The sequence below is a fragment of the Furipterus horrens genome, unplaced genomic scaffold (assembly GCF_987537825.1).
Source record: "Furipterus horrens unplaced genomic scaffold, mFurHor1.1.pri manual_scaffold_1, whole genome shotgun sequence".
NCBI lineage: Eukaryota > Metazoa > Chordata > Mammalia > Chiroptera > Furipteridae > Furipterus > Furipterus horrens.
Window position 1 is genome coordinate 146,563,792 of NW_028327171.1, and position 26,895 is coordinate 146,590,686.

Genomic DNA, 26,895 nt, shown 5'->3' on the forward strand with positions numbered 1-26,895 from the left:
AATAAAACTTACTGAGAATGAGATAATTTGATTAATTGTCAGTTATACATACTGATAAACACATTCAGAGATAAAAGGATTTGAAACAAAGCTTCATTATGCTGCCTTAGTGTTTTAGTTTGTATTCCTGTTTAAATTTTGATATACTTTGAGTTAATTTCAGAGACCAGTCCTACCTGTGTAGAAATGACAGTATTTAACTTAATATGTCACTAGTATTGCAAAAGATAATTTTGAAGCATCTATTAAATAATCCAAATTTGAAAACACTACCATTGGTTAGTGCTAGGCTCTCAAGAAGTTTATTTGTGGAGTGGCTGGATTGTCAATCTTCATTTAAAGTTCTTAATTTGTCTCTTTGATGGGAAAGTTTCCAGGAATAATTAACCCAATATTCCCTCTTAAAGTTTTACTGGCTTCAGTGACAGACAGATAGAACTGAATGCTCTAGAGAATGAATCATGCAAGCTGAAGTGCTATGGCTAGCTTGCAGTCATGAACCCTGTTGTATGTTATCATTTTTTGACAAATGCTGTTCTTTGATAAATAGCTTGGATTTATTTTTTAAAACTCCTGATAATTCTACTTCAAAATTTACAGACTAGAATCTTCCAACTGAAATATAACCTACTTATCTAGGTAGTGGGATGTGGAGATATAAAAGTTATTTGTGTGTAGTTTTACAAAACAATTTACTTCTGTTTTACCATAATTATACATAGGGAAATATGTTTCCTCCTAGTGAAATTCCTCCATAGGGAATGAAATGGCTGGATGTCTAAGTTGCTTTTCATCCTCATTTTCTAAGACGACCCGTATATGCACTATCATTCTGTTTATGAATTTGAGTCATCAGTTACTTGGAGGAACATAGACCTCTCACATGGGCCCATAAAAAGGCCCAGGTACCTGCCTTTTTTAAAAGACAGTTTATTACTTTTCATCTTGCTATTTTCAGAGTCAGCTCTGTGAACTATTGCAAGTAAGTGCAAGGATGGGCAGCTATTATAGGTAAGGTGAAAATCAAAGTTATATCTGGCCCATAATTCTGGCCTTAAGCTGCTGCCTCCTCCTTCATTTATTTTTGATAACATACTTAATTGGTTCCATGTGGGCAAAGCAATTTACCCTGAGATGATTATTTCCGCAAGTGTGATGTGCACGCTCAGCCATCTGCAAGAGAGAACAGTTGGCTTCTGCAGATGAAGTGCTTGAGTGTTTGCAGCTTTCAAAGAGGCCAGGTAATTTTACAAATTAAACACACACACATTCGCAAGTCCTGTTTATGAAAGGCAAAACTCTAAGCGGCAAAGCAAGCAGATGATTAGTACTAAGCAGCAAGTACAAGCACATCAGTAGATCAGACAGAGATAACCTGGCCTGATATTCCTTGTGGATCCTTGTCCTTAAATGCTAAGGAGGCCCTAGTGTCCCAGCACTCTATGGAGCATGACTCTCGTGGGACACCTCCCAGCCTCAACATAAATGCAACGCAGAGAATTCAAGTACCTGGAGGACAGTTTCTCCAGATGGCAGGAAGAGGGAACTCAGGGGTGAGGAGAGGAGAGGCTAGAGCTAGGAGCCCTTAGTGCCTCTGTGTCCCCAGGTGCCCCCAGCATGCTGCCCCATGGATATCGGACGTGGGCCTGAGAGGCCCCTTAGGAGGTTCATCTCTGCATAGGCAGTGTATATTTTAGCGATGAAGACTTTTTTCTTACCACCTGCAGGGATTCTTAACCATGTCAGGTCCAAGGAGATAAAAATATTCGATTGAACTGAAGAAATTGCCACCTTTGTAGGTTTAAAATGGTCAAATATCCGGACATATTTTATGATTGAACCTAATATTTGTATTTACATGTTGACCTATCTACATAAGTTGATACATAAAGCTAAATCATTGGAAAATCAGAATGCCCTTTTTAATTGAAATTTTTATTGAGATAATTACAGATTCATAAGCAGTTATAAAAAAATAATATAGAAAGATTCCATGTATACTTTACCCAGTTACCCCCAATGGGGACATCTTGAAAAGCTGTAGACCAATATCACAACCAGGTTATTGACATTAATACATCAACCCGCTGGTCTGATTCAGACTTCCCCAGTTTCATTTGTATTCATGTGTATGTGTATGTGTGTGCGCATTGAGTTCTATGTAATTTTATCACATGTGTAGGTTTGTGTATTTACAACGAAGTCAAGACACTAAACAGTTTCAATAGCGCAAGGATTCCTCCTACTGGCCTCACTCGAAGCTCCCTCTAAACCTGCCCCTACCGCTCCCGTCCCTACCCTGGCAACCATTAATCTATCCTCTATTTCTAAAATTTCTTATTTAAAAAACGTTACATATAACATAAAAGCTTTTGGGATTGACTTTGTCACTAGGCATAATTCCCTGGAAATTCATATTTCATTTTTAGTGCTGACTGGTAATCCATGGTGTGGATGTACTGTGGTTTGTTTAACCTTCACCCACTGAAGGACATCTGGGTTGAATCTAGTTTTTGTCTGTTACAAATAAAGTGGCTGTGAATATTTGTGTACAAATTTTTGTGTGGATACAAGTTTTAATTTCTCAGAGATAAATGTACAAGGGTGCAGTTGCTGAGTCACATGATACTTGCATGTTTACTTTTTAAAGATGCTACCAGGCTGTTTTGAGAATCCTTTTTAAAAAATGACAATGTCTAACTTCACGATGCAGGATTCTAGGCTCAGTTTAAAAAATTAATCTTTTCTCTTGATCTTTTTTGTAGCCACACCATATCCTGGTGGATTTAAGTGTTTCACCTGTGAAAAGGCAGCAGACAATTATGAGTGCAACCGATGGGCTCCAGACATCTACTGTCCTCGAGGTAAACTCTCAGGAGATGGATTGGGGTCCCCAGAGCTGTCCATGTATGAAGAGACCCATTTGCCTTGATGCATGTATAGAAGAAAGCATGCTTATAATCTCAATCGCTGCTTTTGCCTAAGGCCATTAGTGTAGTAGATTGCTTATACCACACCAATAAGTTACCATCAAAGGTTCTCAGAGTCCTAAATGGATCCATAGGATTGCCCCCTTTATTGTGAAGCTCCAGAAAAGGTGAGTGATACTTACCCCCAGGCCCAGGCACATGCAGGATGTGAGGAGGACAACCAGCCTAAAATCAGCTCTGTCCACTCTTTGAAGTATTAGTCTTGCATAGTAACTTCCTTTTGTAAAGTATGAATCGATGTTCATATAAAGATTCCATTTATTACATATCTTGCCGGAGGCTTCTATCCTGAGACTGCATGAAAGCTAGAATTTTAAATGTCATCATTGCATAAATAAAAACCCAGAGCCTTTTACACTGTGAAGTTCTCTTTGAAGGATGAAATGGATGCCCAATTGAAGCATGAAATTTTGACCCAAAGGCCCATTTCAAAATCAAGTAGATGTTTCATCGTCATACTTCTTTTATTCTAGTGAATTAAAAAGATGGTTATGTTTGGCTGCGGAGTCACTGTCAGTGGGCTAGTTTATTTTTGGAAGGAATTCGATTCATGTGATGGGGAGATGATAAGAACAGGCATTTTATTAACAAAGTTTTGAGTCAGTAGCTAAATGGGCTTCACTGCTGATCTAATTCAGTTGTTAAAATGACTGAACACAAACAACAACACCAACCCTACAATTTTTTAACATGATGCAAGAGTTCTCATTCACACCCCAGCGGCACTCTTTCTTACGGAGGCTTGGGCAACTGGGGAGCCTGGAAACTGCAGTGGAGACACAGTGTCAGCCACCTAAACCGGTACTATTTAATCCCTGAGTCCTCACCTAGACTGCCCAGAAGCAGTAACTCTTGTGGGTCTTTGCAGAATCAATGGAACCTGTGCCCCAACTAAGCCAGTGGTTCTCACACTTCGGCATGATTATCATTCCCCCGAGGGCTGATTAAAACCCAGATTTCTGCCCTTATCCCGGCTCTTCCTCCCTTCCTCCCTCCTTCTGAGCTTCTGACGCAGGGAGTCTGAGATGGGGCCCGAGAAACTCCATTCCTGAAGAGTGCCCGGGGTGAGGCAGAAGCGGCTGGGCTTGAGACCACAGATTAGGAACCACAGCTCTACACAAAGCGAGCCAGCATCTCTGCACAGTCCATTTATCCCAGGAAATTCGAATGAACAGTCAGAGGCAAGAACCACGGGGCGCTCTACCCACTGATAAAAAGTGTAATGATGTGCTGTCATCTCTCATGCCTCTTGTTTACTTTGAGGCAGAGATGCTAATGGGGAAGACCACAGGGAAGAGAGAGACATGGAGACACCAAAGACTGGCTTACTCGTAAGCCAGCTGTGCAGCCATCCGGGCAGTCAGAGACCGTCCTGCCTGCACTGCCCTCCGCCGTCACTTGCTCCTTTCAGGACGAGCCAGTGTTCTCTACCATCCCACCGCAGAACGCACATGTGGGCGGGCTGCTGACTGACCTGGGGAAACTGCTGCTTCTCATACTTGGCAACGCATTCAAATCATGCAGTAAAATTTTAAACACCAATGCCCAGATCATTCCCAGGGATTCATGTTTAAATGGTATGGTGTGTGGCTGTACATAAGGAGTTTTCAAAGCTCCCCCATGGCTTTCACATGGAGTAACATTTGAGAACCACCAGTGATTCTGAACTAAAATAGGATGATTTGCTTGTGTAGCAAATGACTTGGGCTGGCTCTTATTGGGATGAAGCTGGCAGATTAGCTTTTTGACCCAGAGCTGCTGTACGACGGGACATGTGACGATGCTTCTCTCAGCATTGCCTTAAAGGACATGATGAGAAGAAAATGAGGAACTGTGAATCGGGGCTCTCTCAGGCTTTGGGCCATAGTTCAGCGAGGCCCAGTCCCAGTCCCAGTCTGATGGCGTACAAGTGTATCCCTGTCAGGGAGAAAAAAGCAGGTGGCTGAGGAAGGTCCATCTTTATATTTTCTTTTGAGGTCAAAATCTGTCCTTCCAAAGTACAGATACCCAACAGTATCATTTACAAATTTCTCCTTTCCTTTTTTCCTCTCCTACTTTTATCTTTTTGTCCTTAAATTTATAGGGATAAATGGGAAGTGCTGCTCTGAGGTTCACGATGCAGAACACAGGCCCTTTGGGGGATTATGCAGCGAAAGATAGGAATCTGGGTTTCTTCTTTCAAGGAGCCTGCTGTTTAGCTGGCGAGATAGGATCGGAGCATATCAAATGTCAAAAATAGCAGGACAAAGGCAAGTGCCAAATGCAGTGCTGTGGGACTTTAAGGGAAGATTTTCTGTCTGAGGGCTGAGGTGGCCAGCGATAGCATCATGTGTCAGGAAGATGACAGCAGCCCTACAAGTGGGCAATGGACGCAGAAGATGGAAGAGGTTATGTTTTTCCAGAAGTCACTCTGAGCAAAGGTGTGGAGACAGGATTCCCTGAGGGTGCTCGGGGGACAGGGAGAGGCCTGAATTGGGTGCTGCAACTAGTTCACGTTGGAATGTGGGAACAGATAGGGAAGCCAGGTTATTTTTGTGGGAACTTGAACATCAGATAAGGAGTGGAAACTTCTTGACCAGCCCCACAATCCATCAGCTATTTATTCTTCCCTCTGGGTTTTCTCCAGATTTTTTAAGCAATGAAAATGGCACCACTATTATTTGATTAAAATATAAAATGTGTTTAACTACTAAAAACTACTGACTAACCCTATATTATGAGTTTGTTTGAAGCAGTTATAGGACTACCAATAGGCTTAATAAGGGCAGCTCAGCAGCTGTTATGGGAAAAACATACCGGCTTTCTGCAACATTCCAGGTTTTTTGTTTTTTTTTTTTGTTTATTTTATGGCATGTTTAACTAGGTTTTAATTATTACATGATGTAAAAATAACTTGTTGAAAGTGAAAAAAAATTTTTATGTTAGTATTTAATCTTATCTCAATGGGATAAGCCCATATCCCAAATTGCTTAGTCCCCGAATTTCAAGAATATTTGAAAGCTCAACTCAGTCACATGGATGATTTGCCTAGAGACATATTGTATGTTAGCAGCTGAGATAAAACTTGCTTACAAATTCAACAGACTGGTTGTGAATCACCATTTGGTCAAATAAACATCAAGAAAGCCTTTCCCTAACTAGAATCGCTGTGACAGGCAGCGGTGGCATCAGCCAGCCGCTCCTAGCTAACTCAGGTTCCTTGTCACTCTTAACTCTCGAAATGTGTGTTATGTAAGTGCTGCCTCTTTCATTGCTTTGTTATTGCCTCTGGCACTTACAGGTGCCTGGTTCCATACTCCCTTCCTGGACAAGAGAATCTGAGACGCTCTTCATAACTGATCACATCGCCTCACTTGCTAGACTTCTGTTTAGTCTTTAGTCCCTGAGCACTTCCTTTGCACCTTCATTTCATTATAAATCTGTACAATTTTCTTGACTTTGTGAACCAGACTGGGAAAGAATTTGAAATCATATCTTACAAGGGAACAGTTGAAAGAACTGGTGAAGAAAAACAAGAGTTGAATGTCACGTGATCACATCCATGCGTTCCTTTGCCTGTGACTTTTATCTGTGCTGCAAGATTAAAAGCTCCTTGAGAGAGGTGGCTATATAAGTATTTAAGAGTCTCTGGAATTAAATGTCAAGTCAAAACAGTTTTTAAAAAGGCTTGTTCTGTGCAGGCTACCTAAGGCGCAGGGATTTAATGTTCCTTTTTAGTTATGAAATGCAGATGTCTCCCTTGAAGGCAAATTCTTCATTTGAACTTATTGCTGATACAAAATCAGACCAACAGAAATCTTGAAATGGAGGGACATGCATCCTTTTGGTTCCAACTTCTATGCTGCTCACTGTTTTTCTGTAAAAGTGTTACAGAGCAGGGTCCCCAAAATTCCCCAGAGCCTGCAGTTTGGGGATGGGGCATGGGATTCAGTGGAGCACAGTCATCTTTCCTAAGAGATGCCTTTGCACATCTGTGGCTGGTAGCTAGTGTCTTAGTTATGCAAATGGCTTTGGATCATCCAAGGTGCCAAGGAAATGGGAGGAGTTTTGACTATGGAATGGTGAGGAGAGAGCTTTCACTTGCACAAGGTTCTGAAAGTGGTTAGAACCCATTACCACGCCCACTGCATCACAGGCCATGGTCAGGGATTTAAAAGTAGGGTGGCAGCCATTAGCATGGGGGAACCATGTGGTTTTGAAAGGGTATGGAGCCATGCAGCCTGAAAAAAAAAAAGGAAAGGGAGGCCATGTGGCCTGGGCTAGTAAGAAAGCCAGCCTGCTACTGTTTTGATCGTTCCTGCTTCAGTGGACTCCACACCATAAAGAACTCCACTTTGCAAACCTGGACTTTCTGAACTTTTCTGGACTTCACCATAATCCAGTGCAACACGGCACAGGTTTTCTTGGACTGTTATATGGAGGCTGATGACATTGTACTCCAGATCCTGAAGGAGAGAGCTGACAGATAAGGGATGGGGAACTATTGGGCTTGATTTTGGCTTCTAGCCTTTTGAGGGAACAAGGGAAGTGCTGGGCCCCATGGGAGAACAGGTCTCTGAGCAGGAGTGCTCACAGCTCTCCCCGGGTTGGAATATTGTAAATAAAGACCAGTTTTCCTCAACACTAGTTGTTGGGTTTTACACCAAGGCACCACATGAAAGAACCTGCTTTTGCTCAGAAACAAAAGTGAAGAAAAACCTGGACATGTCCCTTGATGACTCTTTATATCCAGTATCTGGAGTAAGTAGGAAATAGAAATGTACTCTCCAGCTCCACCGAAGACAGGCCCACAGTTACACATTTTTAGGAAAGATTTTTTATTGTTGACTTTTTTCAGAGCCCAGGCTAAGACAAACAACCTTTTGGTTTTACTTAACCTAGCAGTGGGTTTTTGTCTCTTTAGCCAACCTTACACCCAAATATAGCCCTTCAAGGTTTCTACCATTCTAAAGGGTCTCTATTCTAGCTCTAAATCCTAGGAGGACCCCAGGCCTTGCATCTTTTAGTTCCTCAATTAATACCCCCAGCTCATCCCAGGGAAGAGAAATGAGTGTTGGTCCCTGGGATTCCCCTTGCTTTCCGGAGAGCTCATTTGCACATTTACAGAAGCTACTGGCTATGTGTTACTCAGCACTCTTGCTGCTATGTAATGAAATGATGTTCGCATGTCATCTTGCTAAATGGAAGTCTTAGACTTCCTTCTTTTTATACAGTTAAAATGTTTTTATTAAAGTTTACCCTACATATCAGAAAATGAGTAGATCACAAGTGCAGAGCTCATTGGTTTTTCATAAAATGAACAGGCTCTGTGTTTGCCACCCATGTTAAGTAACTGAACCCTAGAAGGCCACTGGAGTTCCCTGGTTCATTATACCTCACCTTCCAATGGTAATACAGTTGTGACTACTGTCATTGAGCTTTGTATAAATGGAATCATACAGCACGCACTCCTTTCTTTTCCCCACTGGGTATGTTTCTGTGAGTAGCAAAGTCATTCTTTCTCACAGATGTATTGTCGATTATTGTACAGATATGCCAAATTTTTCATCTGTTCTACTGTTGTTGGACGTTTGGGGTGTTTCTAATTTTTAAACATGGCACACATTCTTGCGCATGTCTTTTGGTACACATATGTGTCATTTCTGCTATGCCTGACCCAGGAGGTGGGGCTCCTGGGTATGCCGTGTGTATGCTGTGGCTTTGCTAGTTCCTGCCTAATGGTTTTCCAGACTGGCTGCTCCAGTGTACGCGCTCCTCAGCTGCGCCTGCAAGTGCTGGTTGCTGCACAACCTTGCCAATGTTCAGTATTGACAGAAACAGCAGAAGCTAGAAGTTACTGGAATGACATTTTAAAAGTGCTGAAAGTAAATAACTGCCAACCTAGAATTCTACATGGAGACTGTCTGCCTCAGTTCTCTGTATTTTCTTTTTCTCCTGGCTGCCCTGCGAGCTCTGGATTCCTGTTTGTGCCTCCCAATTCCCTTGAGACTGGCAAAGGCTCTGCTCAGCTTCTCTGCCCCTCAGCAGGGCTTTCTGCCTGGCTCCCCAGCCTCTCTTTCTGTGCAAGTGCCTCAAGGGGAGAATGGTATAGGCTGCCAGGCTCAACTCAATGCGTTCTTCATTTCTCCTTCTGCCTCAGTAGCCCTCTTTTGCATTCACACAGATTTGGGGTGTTTTAATTTTATCCAGCTATTTAAATATTTTAACTGTTTTTATTTTTGTCATTGTTGTTAAGATGGTACAAGCTAGTTAATCTCAGCTGGCACTGTAATTTTCATATTTATTCTCTCATTTGATTTTTTAAAGCAACATTTTAACCAAGTGTTCTCCTATCAGGCTTAACAAGATTCCCCCCACTCCTTGTATTCTGAGATCATCTAGCCTACTCCATCCACTTCAGTGTTTTTGTCCAGGTGATTTTTGCTAACACAATTGCCTCAGATAGGAAGCGTCAGTTTGACGCTTTTGTCTTATCACTTTCATTTTAACTGCTGACCACTGTAACATTTGGTTCATCCGCTCTAATCCAATGTATTGCTGGAAGTTCTACCCAGAGCAATAGGCAAGAAGAGGACATAAAAGTCATGTTGGTTGGAAGGGAAGAAGTAAAATGATCTCCTGTCACAGATGACATGTAGAAAATCCCAGCAAGTCTGAAAAAATTTCTAGAACTGATTAGTTGGTTCATCAAGGTCACAAGATATTAAGATAAACTCACAAAACTCAATTGTATTTATATGTTTTCTTGATTAATGAATGTGATCACTGAAATTAAATATAATGCCATGTATAGTTGTTCAGAAACTAAATACTTAGAACTAAATCTAACAAAACATGTACAGGACATGTATACTCAAAACTACAAATGCTAATAAAAGAAAACAAAGAAAAACTAATAAATGGAGAGAGCATGTTCATGAGTTGAAAGACTTAACATAGTAAACATGTTAGTTCTCCCCAAATTGATATGTAGATTTAAGACGATTCCTGTGAAAATCTTAGCAAGATTGTTTATAGATACAGACAAGATTTTTACACAATTTATATGGAAAGGTAAGAATAGCTAAAGCAATTTTTAAAAAGAGAAATCAAGTGAGTTAATCTACTCTCTTCAAGATTTATCACATGGCTACAGTAATAAAATGGTAGTATTGGTTGGGGGGGGTGGATGGAAGCATAAATTTAAAAATATATATTTATTTATTTATTTTATTTTTAGAGAGAGAGAAAAGGAGAAAGAGAGGGAGAGAAACATCACTGTTGGTTGCCTCTCACTTGTGCCCCCAACTGGGGACCTGACATGCAACCTAGTCATGTGTCCTGACTGGGAATCGAACCAGTGACACTTGGCTCGCAGGCCGACGCTCAATCCACTGAGCCACAGCAGCCAGGGAGGAAGCATAAATTAATGGCACAGAATAGAGAACTCAGAAAGAGATCTTCAAAAATATTTCCAGCTTATTTTTGATAAGGACACAAATGCAATCCAATGGGGGAAAGACAGCCTTTTCAATAAATGGTGTTGAGGTAACAAAAGTTAACTCAAAATGAATCACAGACATAAATGTTGCACATAAAACTATATGACATTTAGAAATAACTCAGGAGAAAATATTTGGGACCTATGAGAGACAAAGAGTTCTTGGACTTGGCATAAAAAACACAATCCATAAAAGGAAAAATTGATAAATTGGAGTCCATCAAAATTTAAAACTTTTGTGCTGCATAAGACCCTGTTAAGCGAATGAAAAAAATAAACTACAGGCTGAGAGAAAAAAAATTTACAAATGACGTATCTACAAAGGACTAATATCTAAAATATATAAAGAATTGTCAAATCTCAACAGAAAAATAAGAAAAGGGCAAAAAATGTGAAAAGATACTTCACCAAAGAAAATAAACAGATGGCAAATAAGCACATGAGAAGATATTCAGCATCATTAGCCCTTAGAAAGATGTCATTAAAAACATGAGATACCACTATACACCAATCAGAGTGGCTGAAATTTAAAAAGAAAAAGAAAAAAAAAAGACACTGCCACCAAATGCTGGTAAGAATGAGAAGAAACGAGACCGCTGATACCTTGCTGGTGGGAGTGAGAATGGTACAGCCACTCTCGAGAACATGCAGCTGCCGTGCACCCCAGTAATTCATCTTTTAAGCATCTGTTTCAGGGAGTTGAAAACTTAAGGTCACACAAAAACTTCTACACAAATATTGATAACAGCTTTATTACTAATACCCCCAACCTAGATATCCTTTCAATGGATGAATGGTTAAACCTATTTTGGCACATCCATAGCATGGAATACTACTTAACAATACAAATTAATGAATTGCTAATTAACTTTCCCTTTGCTCCCCTCTGCCCAGTACCCCCCTTCTCTCCAGCAATCTCACCCCACTTTGTTCATGTCCATGGGTCATGCATATAAGTTCTTTGGCTTCACCCTTTCCTGTATTATTCTTAACCTCCCAAATACTTTGTACCAACGAATTATGCTTCTTAGTCCCTGCACCATTTCCCCATTTCTCCCCCTTCCCCCCTTCCCCCTCCCAGCTGATAACCCTCCAAATGATTCCCATACCTATGATTCTCTTCCTATTCTGGTTTGCTTAGTTGGATTTTGTTTATATTTTTTAGATTCAGTTGTTGATAGTTGTGAGTTTGTTGTCATTTTAATGTTTATAGTTTTCATCTTTTTCTTAAGTAAGTCCCTTTGGCATTTCATATAATAATAGCTTGATGATGATGAGCTCCTTTAGCTTTACCTTGTCTGGGAAGCACTTCATCTGCCCTTCTATTCTAAATGATAGCTTTGCTGGATAGTCTTGGTTGTAGGTCCTTGATTTTCATCACATTGAATCCTTTTTGCTAGTCCCTTCTTGCCTGCAAAGTTTCTTTTGAGAAATAAGCTGACGATCTTATAGGCACCCCTTTGTAGGTAACTCTCTGCTTTTCGCCTGCCGCTTTTAAGATTCTCTCTTTATCTTGAAGAATTGTCATTTTAATTATGATGTGTCTTGGTGTGGTTCTCTTTGGTTCTAGATTGTTTGGGACTCTGTGCTTCCTGGATTTGTATGTCTATTTCCTTCAGCAACTTTGAGAAGTTTTCCTTCATTGTTTTTTCACATAAACTTTCATTTTGTTGCTCTTCCTCTTCTCATTCTGGTACCCCTATGATTCAGATGTTGGCACGTTTAAAGTTGTCCCAGAGGTTCCTAAGCCTCTCCTCATTTTTTTCAATTCTTGTTTCCTCATTCTGTACTGGTTGACTGTTTTTTTCTTCCTTATGTTCCAAATCATTGATCTGAATCCCAGTTTCCTTCCCTTCACCATTGGCTTTGTGTGGATTTTCCTTCATTTCATTTAGCATAGCCTTCACTTCTTCTCTTATGCGTTTGCCATAGTTAAGCATATCTGTCAAGCCTGTGAGCATCTTTATCACCAGTGTTTTGAATGCTGCATCTGTTAGGTTGGCTATCTCCTCATCTCTTAGCTCTCCCACTGGAACCTTGATCCATTCCCCCTTTTGGGCCATATTTTTCTGTCTCCTCATCTTGACAAGCTCCTGTTTGCCTCTGTGTGTTAGGTAGAGCTGTCACACCTGTTATGTTGTAAGGTGTGGAGCCTTAGGTATTCATCAGTACAGGGCAGCCCATTTCATGACATAGCACTTTATGTCGGGGAGAGGTCTGAGAGGGAACAATGCCACTTGCGTAGCACTTGTCCCTTTTCCAGTCACTTCTCCCACTCCTGTATAGGACTGGTGCCTCTCTAGCTGTTGTCCTGGCTGTCGTTCCCAGAGTGGGTGGATCTGCGGACATTCTAGGACTGTGGGGGCCCTTTAAACAAGCAGACTCTGCTGAGAGACTGGCAGTTTCTTCCTCTGCCCCAGACCCCACTGGTTTTCACAGTCAGAAGCAATGAGGCTTTATTGTCCCCTGGCACTGGAACCATGAGTTTTGTGGTCTGGTCTGGTGCTGGGAGTGCTCTCCAGGTGTCCTTCCCTACTTTTTAAAAGGTGTGACTGCATTCCTCTGGGTCTGTTGCTGCCGTTGCCACCGCTGCTGCGACCACACCACATCCTCTCTGCCCCAGCTCTGCCCCTCCTACCTGTCTGGATGAGTATCTCCTCTCTATATCTTTGTTTGTTGGACTTCCATGCAGCTCGATTTTCTGGAACTTCTGGTTGTCTAGTTTTGAGGTAGTTGTATTCTTTCTTGGTTGTGGAGGAAGACCCAGCGTGTGTGTCTAGGCCTCCATCTTGGCTGGAAGTCTTATACTATAGTTTTTAAATATCTTACCACTCAGGGAAAACGGAATAAAGGGTATAGAGGATCACTCTGTATTATTTCTTACACATACATGTGAATCTACAATTATTTCAAAATCTAAAGTTTAATTAAAGACAAACAAAATCAGTTGGTGAAACAATATATGCCAATGTGCCAATGTTGAGAAACCCTGATCTAGAAGTAAGGCCAGGTGTACCAAATACAGAAGCTAAGGAAGGGCTGCCTGGTTGGGAGGAAAATCAAGAAAGGTTTCACAGAATTCATGTCATTTGGTTTGAGCCTTGAAGAACATCAGGTTTCCAGGAGCAGAAGATAGGAAAATGTTATTATTGTGAAGAATACTAAAAAGTTGTGTCCTGGTGGCTCAAGGGGTCTAATTGGCAATAGTGGGTAGTCTGAGGCCTAGAACAAGGAGAACCTTGTGTAATAATGAGTGCTGAGTTTCAGGGGCCAGGCTCTGAGTTATAAATGTAATTGATGCTTATAGCAGGGAAGCACAGTTACTCCTGTGCTCTTTGACACAGAGAGAGTGCAACAGAGGGAAGCCAAAGAAACCCAGCAGTAAGCAGTCAGGGCTCCTGGACATATAGGAGTCATTCATGATTTTAAGTGTTACTCATGCTTTTGTAGGCAGTGAGTGGCATGATCTGACCTCGGTTTCAGTAATCTCTCTGGTGGCTGGTTGTCAGGCACATACAGTAGGAAAGAGAGAGCTCAGAGCAATGAAGACAGGAAATGAAAGAGGTTCGGTATTGAGCAAATGGAAAATGGAACAGAAAAGATTAGATGGGTAATGGAAACATTTCAGAAGACTTAGAGACATCCAACCTGGCGAGAGAAGTCTGTGCTGATTCTGAAGTTTCTAGTCCAAGATAGAGGTGCCACATCTCAGGATGTCCTTCCCTGAAGGAGAAACACAGGAAGAAACAGATCCAAGGAAGAGGGAAGTGATGAGATGCAAGGTACAAAGTCCTGCTGGTGATTTCCAGGACATAGTTAGAAATATGGTTCTCTAGCCCGCGAGAGAGAATCCGACTGAAGATATGTCATTCGAAGTTGGATGAGGTTACTTGAGTGAGAGGAATTTTAAGAACTGAACTTGGGAGAAAATTGAGACTCAGGTTAGGGAAAGTTGTAAGTGAAGAGACCTAGAGATGCAGGAGAAAACCTAGAAGACAAAGCTCGCACGTCCAGGGTGGCGTATCCACAGGGAAGATTATACATAGCACAGCCTGGAACTGCAGAAGAATTCTACAGGATCAGACGGGGGAGAAAAGCATCAAACTGAACACTTCAGTGAAAAGCCCTTACAGAGAGGACCTGGAAGGAGCAGGGCAGGATGTGAAGGGCTGCGTGCACAGTAAGGAGTTGGGCGGTAGGGTGCTGCCGATGCCACAAGCCTTTATTTTTCAATATAATTGGTAACATTATGATTAAAGTGAATTTTCCTTCCATTAAATTTTTTGCACCTGGTTAACTGTTCTCTAGCATCACTTTCATAATTAGATGTTTGTAAAGAAACCAAAACTAGAGGAGCCACAGAGAATAACTGAGTGGGGAGAAGGCCTGTTACCAGAGAGTTGGTCACTTTAAATGTATCATTTTAATTCATATCATTTTATGTGTATTTTGTTTTGATACAGTTTCTGTTACTGGAAACTGAATGTTGATGAGTAAATTTACATTTTAGCTTTGAACCTGTTTTTAAGTTTCAGAGCTAGGTTAGGGAATTTGCGTGCATATATGTGTGAATTTCATGAAAATTATATCTTGTGTCTTCCAATAGTTGATTAAGCTTTCTTACTCAGTTCTGATTTCACTTGAATGCCTGTGAATCTCACAGTAAAAGACTTGTTTCACAACCTCTGGGAATACCATGCAGTGCAGAATATGAGATTTTTAGAGGCCCAAACTAACTTGGTAGAAATTCAAATCCATCTTTTATCTTCTAGATAAAAGCTTTTGAAATCCTTTTAGTGTGAAGTTATCAGCAGGCTCGATTCTCATATAACCTCATTACTAACCCAAGGATTATTCAAAATGCATGGAGAGCAATGCTCTGTGGCTGAAACTCAGTTTTTATCAATTCTTCAGTCCAGCGATAAGCCACATGTGGTCCACCTGGTTCTGCTTGGGAAATTCTGCCTGCCTGCCCCCATCCTCCTAGGAGGTCACGGTACAAACTCAAGGCTCTCCTAAGTTGTGCAGTAAAGAAACCGGTTCAACTTTATTTGAGCATTTCTCAAACTTATTCAACCACAGAACCTTTTCTACATTAACATTTTATAACTCACCTAGGAATTTTGTAAGATAAGAAATGGAATTGATACTTTTAAGGGATTGATGGCGCTTTCAATATATTTTTATGTTATGGATTGGACTTGGTGAAGTGTGAGAAAAAAATCTTATCCAACTTCATCACTGATCATCCTTCTCCCTCCAGCATAGCAAGAATTGTATTATTAGGAAATAGGTTTTTGCATATTTTCCTGAAAAAAGAAAAAAGGTTCATTAGTTGTTGTCTCTATTTTTCTTCAGTGGAATAAGCTTCCAATTACTAAATTAAAAGAGGTTGTTATGGGTATAGAAGTATGAAAAAAGGTAGTTCTATCAGGTTCAACAATGGTTATTTTGAGGCTTAGCTAAAACAAGAGAATTCACTACTTGGGGGACAGATGTAATTTTCAAAACTGAAACCATGTCATGATTCACTTTTTCCATAACCCTGTGATCTTATCTGCTCAGATTTACATTGGGAGCAATAAAACCTCTGGCAGCCCTGCTCCTGATTGTCTGCATGAAGAGGAGAAGGAGATAAGAACATTCCCTTCTTTATTGCTTTCTTAAATATCTGAAGTTGGGGTGGAGGTGGGAAAGGTTTACCTATCAGGGCCATAAATGACCAACTCTGATACCAAAAAAGTAAAACTAAGTCCTCTTTGGAAGATGTGGTATATCGCTCAGGTCACGGCCTCCATATGTTCAAACCTGTTAAAGACTTTAGAAAAGTGTGTGGGGGGGGGCTGCCACCTCCTCCTCATCAGAAAAACAATCACTCCGATTTAAAATATTATGGGCTTTTAAGTTTAAATGAGCTCATAGGTCACCTTACTGACCCCGTTCTCTAGGATGCTGAGCAAGGTAGGGTCTTCCTTGTGACCTGAGTCTGGCTGACAAAATTCTGATCAGGGTGCTGTGTGGGGACAATTTTTGAGGGATGGCCCTGACACAGGCTCCGCCCACGCACACCAACTGAGAGTGTCACTGCTGGGAAAGACGCTGCCCTGTAGCCAGACTCAGTGGGAGCCACTCAGGCTCCTGGCAGGCGCGGTATCTAGGAAGATCATTGCAACTGCTGAATATTCACGACTCCCAGGACATGTTGGTGCGGTCTGTGTGAGTCATTCTCAGAGCCTAAAATTATTCAGCTTTCTTCTCTGGACATCAGTACTTTGGTTAAAAGCTGCCAAAATTATGACAGAATCTGGTGGTGGGGAGAAGTTTTTATGGCCTCATAAATAATATTATAGAAGGTCATAATTCCATATTAGCCACTAAATATCCAAAATGTATAAAGTATGCAAAGTTAGGTCCAAGATATGGATGAAAAACAGTTCAGTGACATTTCTAAGGAATTATTCATTTTCTTTTTCAGTCTGCAAGTAGAACAGGAACATTCAACTAAATCCCAGGCTCAGAAAGCTGAACGTTGCCTGGAGGACTTAAAAAATTACATTGACAGAGCCATTTTTCTTTAGACTTTCAATTACAAATAAAAAAATCTCTATGGAATTTTGGAAGAAATCTCAAGTTTTTAGACTCCTAAAACTTAGCAGACCTCTGGAAACTCACATCATGGTCTTTCTTCATCTGCCCTCCTGGAAAGGTGCAGAAATCATGCTAGAGAGAAACAATGTTCCTTGATTTGGGTTCCTTCTTTGTTGGGTTGTCTTCTGTAATGAGTTCTAAGATCTAAGCCGTGCTCCTAGGCAAGAAGTTCGTTCTTTTGGATAAAGTCATTTGCTTCAGTTACGGTGAATCTATTTTTAGTCTTTCTTCCCTTACTTTAGAAGAGCTCTGACACACACACACACACACCAGCCTCTGCTATATAGGTTTTTATCTCCTTAAAGATCTTGTTACCTGCTTAACTTCTTGTCTTTTAACCTTGTGTCCTTTGAACTTTTTCACCCCTTCTCATCTCACTGAAAATTTCTATGACTCTCACCTAAATATCTCCTCAAACCCCTCCTTCCCTCAAAATAAAAATCCATCCAGGGGTAAAATTTGTAGAAAGGCATAGAGTAATGCTACCAGGCCTTGGTTTACGGGGATTATGATGGACAGAGATTGATAGTCTCCAAAGGCCCTCCTCCTACAAGAGCTCAGTGGATCTCCAAGGACATCTTTGGGGTTGGACATAAACCCTATACAGTGTACATCCCAGGTGCTGTAAGATCTTTTAAGCACTCATACTGTTGACGCTCCTGTTGTTTCCCTTTCAGGCAGGTGGGGTTAACATTTTCTATGTCTATTAAATCATTTACTTCTTGTTGTTGACAGAGACCAGATACTGCTATACTCAGCACACAATGGAAGTCACAGGAAACAGCATCTCTGTCACCAAACGCTGCGTGCCACTGGAAGAGTGTTTGTCCACAGGCTGTAGAGATTCCAAGCATGAAGGCCACAAGGTCTGGGCACCAAAGCGAGTGACTGGTACAGCCTAGTCAGCCTTCCTCCATCACAGATGTTGCCAGTGCTCATGAGCAAAGTCTTACTTCCCTTGTAGGCTGGCTTTTGACTGTCCTTTCCTGTTTACTATAAAAGAATAAAGATTCATACTAGGGTATAAGATAAATTATGTAAATACAACACCAAGAGGGTATTGAAAATTATTGTAATCTTTTTCCTCACTCAGAAGAAAGTAATAAAATTACCAGAAGGAAGAGGATCAAGGGACCAATTATGTCTTCATGGCAAAGCATTGCAGGTGTCCCAACAGCTCATTCAGTGATTTAGCTTTGATAACTTTCTGTCAAGTGGAGCTCGTGTCTTTGCAGGATGCTGATTTGGGGAAGGTATCCATTGGCTCCTGAGTCATTCCAATAGGTGATGAGAGAACCATCTCCTTGTAGGTTTTGCTCCTCTGAAACTCCATCTGTTGCCTGCACCAAAGCACTCACTTTAAAACCAACATTGAGGGCAGCCTTGAAAGAGAATATAAAGAACCATAGAAAGGCTGCCTGACTCATGGTTGGAATGGGGAATGCTAGAGCTGGCTGCACCCATCAGCTTGTATATCAGGTCCTAGTCTTGATCTGGGGTCTGCCCACTTCTTCCCATCAGGCAGCCTTCCTGGGCTCTGGGAGCAGCACCCACACTGATAGCTTGCAATGGTACTGTTAGTGGGGGCTTCTTTCTCTCAAGAAGATGCACATCTAATTTTCAAGAGACTTGTCAAATGCACTAAGAATTCAATTTTAAAGTCATAATCTGCCTACTTGCTCCTGGTTTGAAATATGAAGGTCAATCCAAGGGTTTTGCCTGACCACCTAGCAGCCTGGGCTTGGCTCTCAGGCATTATTTTGGCTACTTCACCAAGGAGAAGTTACAGATCGAGAAGTGACATTACATGCTTGGATCACACAGCTACTAAATGACAGAGACAGAATTCAAACCTACTTCTGACCCTCATTTCTCTCCTCAACTTCATAGTGTCTTCCTAGCCCATGTCATCTGTGCCCAGATGGAAAACTGTAGGATAATGCTTATAGGACATCAGCTACCATAGTCTTCAGACATTACTGTGCATGTGAATCATGTGGGAATCCTATTGAAATGCAGATTCTTATTGCTAAGTTCAGGGCAAGTTTGAAATTCTGCATTTCTAATTAGCTCCCAGCTGATGTTAAAACTGTTGGTCTGTATTTAGTGTAGCCATGGCCTGAAATGACTTCTATCTATATGTCTTTGGGCTTTTATTGCTGTTTTATGATCCACAAGTAAAATTGTATGAAGCAGGAATAATTGCATAAGTCAAAACCCAGGAGAATGGAGAGAATTATGCAGACAGTTCTAATGAACGTAAATATTTAAGTTTAAATTATCTGGGTTGTTGCCACTTCCCTTTCACTGTGAAAAGTTGGCAAGTGAAAGTTGCCCACTTAAGAGTTTCCTCAAGTAGTCAGAAGGAGCCTCTTTGAAAAAGGTAGGGTAAATATTCTTGCTATCCCCACCTCAGAGAAGGAACAGCCAAGAACTGAGAGATGTGTAAAACTGGAATAACCACATGGTTGGGGGTCAAAAACAGAACCCATGTCCCTTGAAGCTTGGCTGGGGGCTCTCATTTCGGCTGCACTGCTTCCAGATGAAATGTCATCCCTTGCCCTTAAATGTCGCATGGGTGTCTCCTTAGCAGAACAGGTAATTTTCATTTGAGTCTTGCCATGAGGGAGATAGTTCCTTCAAAAATCCCTGCCTCCTTCCAGGACCTGCCAGCTTCTGATCACCCTTTTTCTCCTTTTCTCAGGTCTGCACTTCCTGTTGTGAAGGAAACATCTGTAACTTGCCGCTTCCTCGAAATGAAACTGATGCGACATTTGCCACAACATCACCCATAAATCAGACAAACAGGCACCCACACTGCATGTTGGTGATAGTGTCCTGCTTGTGGGTGTGGTTGGGACTCACTTTATAGCAGCTCAAAGGCACGATGCTTAGCAGCGATTTATGGGGATTTTGACAGTCCATAGTCATGCACGAGTCATTGACCTGAAACCACTACGCTGGAGGATGTCTTCCTGGCTAAGCATTTCCACTTCCCACGAGGAACAGCATTGCTTCAGTGTAGTCATTTCTCCAAGACCTCATCAAAGCCAGCCTGCCCCTAAAACAGACCAAGTCCCATACCATCAACATTTGATTTTACTCCAACAAATAGTTCTGCATTTATCAAGATATGGGCTCTTAATTTGGAATGCATGCATGAGCCAGGGGAGGTCTCGGGACCCTCTGAGATGTTAGGCAACAGGAATAGTTGTGTGTTTTTCAGAAGAAAGTTAAAGGACCACTGGTTTAAATATAATCATGAATTCATTTATAGTTTTAGAATTTTCTCAGAGATTCCTACTAAGTCCCTAGAAAAGTGGGGAGCAGTTCATCTGATTTAATTTTTCTAACAGTCCCATCCCAGTGGTGGGGATCATATTCCCTCTGCTCTGTGTGGGAGAGAAAAAGGCAATCATGACAGTTTGTTGTATGGGGGGGAGGGAAGTTGGAGGAGGTTTTTTTCTAATCTAATGGAACTAGCATCTGTAAGTGACTGTCTCTTCATATAGTTGGCGAGGTTGGGCTTGATTTGGAACCTGGTTGTGCTATCCTGATTCTACCTGGACCAATGAGTATTCAAGGGGTCCTACAGCAGGATGAGGTTATTTTCTCAAGTCATGGGGTTCTATTCAGACATATCTAATTTAGACAGAGGATTTCAAAACGAAAGGAAGAAGGACGTGTGGAGGTTGAGCTTAGTTCATTGTGAGGTTCCAGTGAGGGGCTCAGCAGATCTACCTCCATCGGCAACTCATGCTGCCCAGGAGCCCTCTTCATCCTTTCTCTTTCAGATCCCCAGTGACTTCAGGGGGGAGATTCTACATTAAATACTCTGGAGACAAATAGGGAAAGAAGACGTCATATCCTAGAATGAGCAGTAGGTGGTCAACCCAGCGGGGTTGTGGTGAGATTAGTAAGGAGATCCAGTGGGAAGTTTTGATTTTTTTTAGCTGATTGCTTTTAAAGTAGACAGTAACAACTTCACCATCCTTCCTATAGTTTTGGCACCCCAAGTTACATTTTTTCTTCTTCCTTGTAAATCATTTATACAATATTTATTTTTGTATGGCATAACTAGAAACTAAAATATATTGTAAAAGATTCTTTATTCTGAACAATCAAATCAGAATCCTTATTTTTCAACAGTGGTAGAGCTTGTAATATATGTGCGTTGAACATTATCTATAATACTTGCACCAGTGTTGAAAAAAAGTTATTTATGTCGTGAGCAAGAGTAATGTGTTGGCTTCAAGGTTTTGCTCATGGTTTCCTCAGTGGTGTGGTCCCAGATGTATTTGGGTGGTGACCGTCACTGGTATGTGTTTCTCTCCAGGGTTATGGGGCATATTTGCATGGACTTTGGTGGAGCCATTGCAGATAAAGACAACAGTGTTGTCAGGGGCCACCTGCTCTGCACAGGAAAATGTCTCTGGCTCATAAAATTAGACCTCCTCAGGGACCAAATGTGTACCGACAGTGGTAACTCTGATACACAATAATCTAAATTGCATCAAATGGCCTTAAATCAGAGTTTGGCAGTCTTATCAATACATTACTTATTTGGGGGTGGGGAATTAGAGGAAGAGAAAGTAAAACATTTATTAAGCACGTCTTATGTGCCAGGCACTATGCTAAGCACTTTACATAAGTTAGGTCATATAATTCCTACAAGAACCATGTAAGAGAAATTATTAGAATTTACACTTGATAGATGAAGGTACCAAGGCTCTAAGAAGCTCAATGACATGAAGCCTTTCCTTCTGATTTAGGTTATATGGGATGAGGCAGGATTGAAGAGGAAGGGAAGGTGCAATTACCACCCCTAGGAAGACTTCCAGGCCTGACTCCGTGGGGATTTGGCCATCTTATCATGTGGAATTTGTCTAGTCCTGCCTCTGCAGGGTGCCATTTGCATGTGTCCCCAGATGTTTTTTCTTTGGGGGGAGGGGTGAAGGTATGGTCTCCTCATTCATTCTGCTCGCTAAAAGAGGAGACAGGTTGAACTTACATGTAAAGATGATACAAGACAATGAAAATTTGATGTACATATCTACAAATACATTTTTGTGCATGGTCACTCTCTGCTGACACCTTCCAAGTACTGCATGAGATTTCAATAAGGGACAACGTCCAAATGTTGGTTCTAAATGAGAAAACGGGCACTCTGGAGCCTCCCTGGCTGGTGTGCAGGGACCAGGCCCACAGTGGCATCATGGGCCACCCAAGAGTCACTGCAAATTCTGAACACATGTGGCTGTGTACACCCTGTATCCCTGTCAGAATGGCTGATGTTTTATTCCCTTGAAAGTGTTTTGCTTCCCGTCCCCAGCCTCAAGGAGCCACAGAAGGGCTGTTCATGTGGAAGGCCCAGGACTGGTCATCTATGACTTTTCTACCATATTCAACCTTCCGGTAAATCTCACCATCGGTGACGGTGTGAATTGCAAAGAGCCATGATATGTATATGAAAGTATGTGCCACTTATTTATTTTTAGACTCCCCCAGAACATTCATGTCAGTATAGGATTAATGCCTAAATTTTGTAAATATTGTACATTTTGTAAAACAATGAATAAAAGTTTTAAATGTATCTCTCCAGGCTCTTCCCTGCAAATGCACATGTCAGTCAATGATTCAGGCACCCAGTTACGTATAAGGCATTGGGTTTCACGTCATAGGGAAGTTCCTTCCTTCCAGGAGCTCACATTCTGGTTGAAGGACAAGAAATGTATGCATGAAAAGACACAAGACAATTCACTCATGCTAAATGATTCATACAGACAGTAAGTGATGCAGAAATACAAGAAAAAGAGTACCAGACTTTTCAATCCAGTATGTGGTTTCCCCAGAACATTTCTTTGTTAAATCATGAAATATAAGAAGATTGTGCGTATGTATTATTACCCACTAATTCTTTGTTTTTAAATTTTATTTTATTCTTGGAGTGAATTATGGTAATGATGATACAATAGAAAGCATTTTCCCTTGATGGCTTCTTCTGCAACAGGAAACAAATATTTGAATAGTATAAATGTCATTTTCACTTATAAAATGAATCTATTGTATTTTTCATAGTAAAATAATAGACATTGAAAGTGACCTTGAAAAACTCTAGCTTGTTTGTGATTCCTGGTTATTCTTTAACACCCTTTATTTTGAAATTTCCAAGAAAATATGTTTTCCATTAGGTTCTGGATCAGTGGCATGGTTGGTGCACTAAAGTGTCATGCTTATAGGCTTACACAGAGATGGCTCTTATCTCTAACCATTTGGAAAAAGCTCTGTTTTCAATGGAAACGGCACTTCATGTAGATGGTGCTTTTAGAAAGTCTGATTTGGAAAACAAAGACTTACATGGTAACCCAATTTGGGGAGTTTAAAAGGATCCTTCACTTTATGAAGGCATTTTATATCTCTTTCCACTTACAAGATTTTATTTACAAAAAACATTAGGGCATACCAGGTATAAAAAAACATGTGATGCCTTGGCTACATTACATCAACTTTTATCTGAAACACCTGAAGAGCTTTCCCAAATGTTTTTAATACATTACCTTTAACTTACCTATTAAGAGGAAAATATTGAAAACTTTCAAATATTGAAAACACGTTTTAATTGGGAGAACTTGACCTTGGAGATTTGGCCATTTTTCTAAACTTGCATAGCAACCTGGGACAGGCACGGCTATTACACATCACGACTTTAGCCTGGAGCATTCTCCAGAAATCTATTGGAAAACAGGTGCTGATAGTTTTTAAATATAAAAATTTCTAACTTATATTTGGTGTTACAAAGTCAGTGCAGATTTCCAAAATGTCTTTCAAATCAAGCCTTCATTTTCAGTACTTATGCTCTTTAGCTAATTTTAGATTCATGCTTTTCCTATTAACGAAGTACTATTGTCTTGCTATTTTAATTCCATTGCAATTGCTGGAACTGGATGCAGGTGGGGGGTAATTTATGTAAGTATAGTTTAAGCTGACTGGAGATCTAAAATCCGGAGGCTGAGAAATGATTTCTAAGGGAGTGTTTGTTATTCTTTTAATAGCAACCCTGATTCTTATGTATGATTGTATTTTGAAAGCATTTTGATATACATTGCTTCAGTTGATCAGCAAGACCCCACTTACAGCTCTCATTGCTAACTAAAGCTTTGGAGTGGTTAAGGGAGGCCCCAGTGGTGGTTTACACAACGACTTTGATTCCTGACCCAGAACTCTTTGTTCCACACACAAACCTGCCACCAGGATGATATGTAAGACAGCTCTACCCTTCTCTGGCACTTTTACTAAAAAGCCATTTCCCAGGTCACAAAGTCAGAGGTAAATGGGACCTTAGAAAACATCTAGTGCATCCCCTCTATTTTATAGAGGAAGAAAAAGAAACCCAGGAAACTCAGACCATTTGTCTCTGAGAAAGACACATTACTTATGTTAAAAAAAAAGATAAAACTCATCAACATTTTCCTCCTTAGATGCTTGAGGTAATTAAGACATTTCCAGGTAATGGAAAATAATGTGGAGCTCTCCTCTCCCCTTCCTTCACACTCACTGTGGGATTGGCAGTACCACGAGGACCATCCGTCTGCACAGGGCAGGGCAGAGAAGAGACCTGGAAAGGGCAAATGAGGAAGCCAGCTAGCCTGATGAAAACATAGATTGCTTGTTCTAATTTGAGAAGAAAAATGTTCAGTAGAAATTATCATTTTCAGAATCATATCCTAAGAAAGCAGAATGATTTATCTTAATTAGAGATGATTACTTACTCAGAAATGGCTTTCTCGGGGTTTTTGGCAAGTCCAGTGTCAGAAACCAGCTTCAAAAGCCACATTTAGGCTGGGAATTGAGGCCTCCATTGAAGTCCTACTGAGCTGGGGGGGATCATTTTGTCAAACTGGGGAAAGTATGTATGAAAAGCAACTCTGTTGAGTTTAAACAAAATGAAAAAATATCTCCAGAATGTAGCCATGATGCAAAAGAAAGTGCCAAATATAAGTCAGACCCTCAATAAATCCATTCACCTTTGAGAAGAATTCAAAACTGACTCACTCTCTGACCCCTATTCTGTCCACAGAGAAGCATGGCTGCTAGTGTCTCATGGGGTCTGTACCCGGAGTCTGAGCACACCCGCACCCCATCTGCCTTCTTCAGGTGTTCGCTGGGCCGTGGCTACCAGTCCAGTTTCACAGTCTCCCACCAGCTTGGCTTTACCTCCACGCCAGGCTCTCCCAGCAATACAACAGGCCTGAGTGAGCAGCAGGGAGCCACATCCCACAGCAACATGTGAAGATCAGTTGTTTGAGGAGAGGGACCATGCTTGAGGTGTTGTGCATTGAGGTTCTTTGGGTACAAAGGTGCTGAGTAGACCTCAGTGGTCTGAAAGAACCCATCTGGGCTCACTCGTGATTCACTCAGCCTTGCTTGGCCCTGAACATGTCAGAACTTGGTTTGTCCCCACCTTGAAGTCTTTCTAAACACTCAAAGTGTTGGGCCCATCCCTGACTTTAATATCATATTTAATTAATTAATGAGCCTGTGTATGTTTTGCCACTGACCTAAATACCAAGTGTGCTGTGTAGAGACGCACCCGCCTTGATGTAAGGCATCCCAGACCTCCCTGAAACTGCCTTTCTTCAGGGTCAAATAATCTAAATAATTGAAAGGTCTCTTGGTAGTATTAAAAGTCTAGAAAAGTTAGGCCATGCTGGGGTTGAATATGTTAATATGAGTATCTAGTCAAATTAGCTGGCTCATTGCTACCCTCACTTTATAGGAAGGGGACAGTGAGGGCCTCTCTGCTTATTCATCTCAGGTGCTCCGAGCTACTCAGGCAGCCTACTAGGAATCTGATTTGTACTGGGGTCCCCAGGTTCCCTGTTCAGTGGGCAAATACTGCCTCAAATTGACAGGAGACAGGAACTCACTCCTCGGTACACAGAGGTGAACATTTGACTCAGGCTGGAGATGCTTCTTTTGAGCAAACTGTGGCTACCTTCACTTTTATAGTTTCAGCCTAGTGTCTGGGCACTTTATTTCTGATACTTGACACAAAGGCAGTGATATAGTTGAAAGAACAGGGCAAACTTTGAAAGGCCTAAGAGAGCAGGTTGCATGAAAGACTGTAGATCACTTTGGATAACGCACTATTCCAAATTCGGGAGCCGTGGAGTAAGGGTCAGCAAGGGAGAAGCTGAAGGCAGAAGCTGAGCATGCACCAGCTGCTGCCCCATCAGTTGGCGAACAACAAAGGCCCCCGCAGGGAGGGCAAAGGTGGATAGCAGGTTGGAGTTTTGGTAAATAAAGTAGGCATGGATTTACAGCCCAAATTATTGAGATTAGCAAAAATTTCACAAAAAGAAAGCACAAGAACCTGTCCAAACTCATACATACACGAAAAATTAATCCATCAGACCTGCTGGAAGCAGGAAAGCCTGGTAGTACTTTCCTCAAGAGCATGGAGCTGAGAGAAGCAAATGCTTGTGCCCTAATTGGGCACCCTCACTCTGAGACCTTAGATTTGCTGTCCTGAGACTAAACCCAGGACATCCGCATCCCCCAGAGCCCCAGAGTAGTGGGTCTCAATGCCAAGTACACATTAGACTCACCTGGGGCAGGGAGGCTTTCTAAAAATAATAATGACTAGGGACCATGTCCAACAATTCTAATCTATCTAGTTGGTCTGGGTTGCTTTAAAACACCAGATGATGAGTAAAGTTCTTCTGCCCCAGGTGACTCTAATGGGCAACCAGTGGCTGGTAGGCATGAAAAGCTAAC

General features: G+C 41.4%; 1 protein-coding gene across 1 annotated transcript in view; it reads left to right on the plus strand.

Moving 5' to 3' along the window:
- Positions 1–22,934, plus strand: part of LYPD6 (LY6/PLAUR domain containing 6) — a 119,896-nt gene extending 96,962 nt beyond the window's left edge. Inside the window, exons 3-5 of the mRNA XM_090267386.1 lie at positions 2,766–2,864; positions 17,854–17,984; positions 19,823–22,934. Of these exons, the coding sequence (XP_090123512.1) occupies positions 2,766–2,864; positions 17,854–17,984; positions 19,823–19,990 (398 nt within the window). The 3' untranslated portion in view covers positions 19,991–22,934. The remainder of the gene's footprint in view (positions 1–2,765; positions 2,865–17,853; positions 17,985–19,822) is intronic.
- Positions 22,935–26,895: the final 3,961 nt, after the last annotated feature.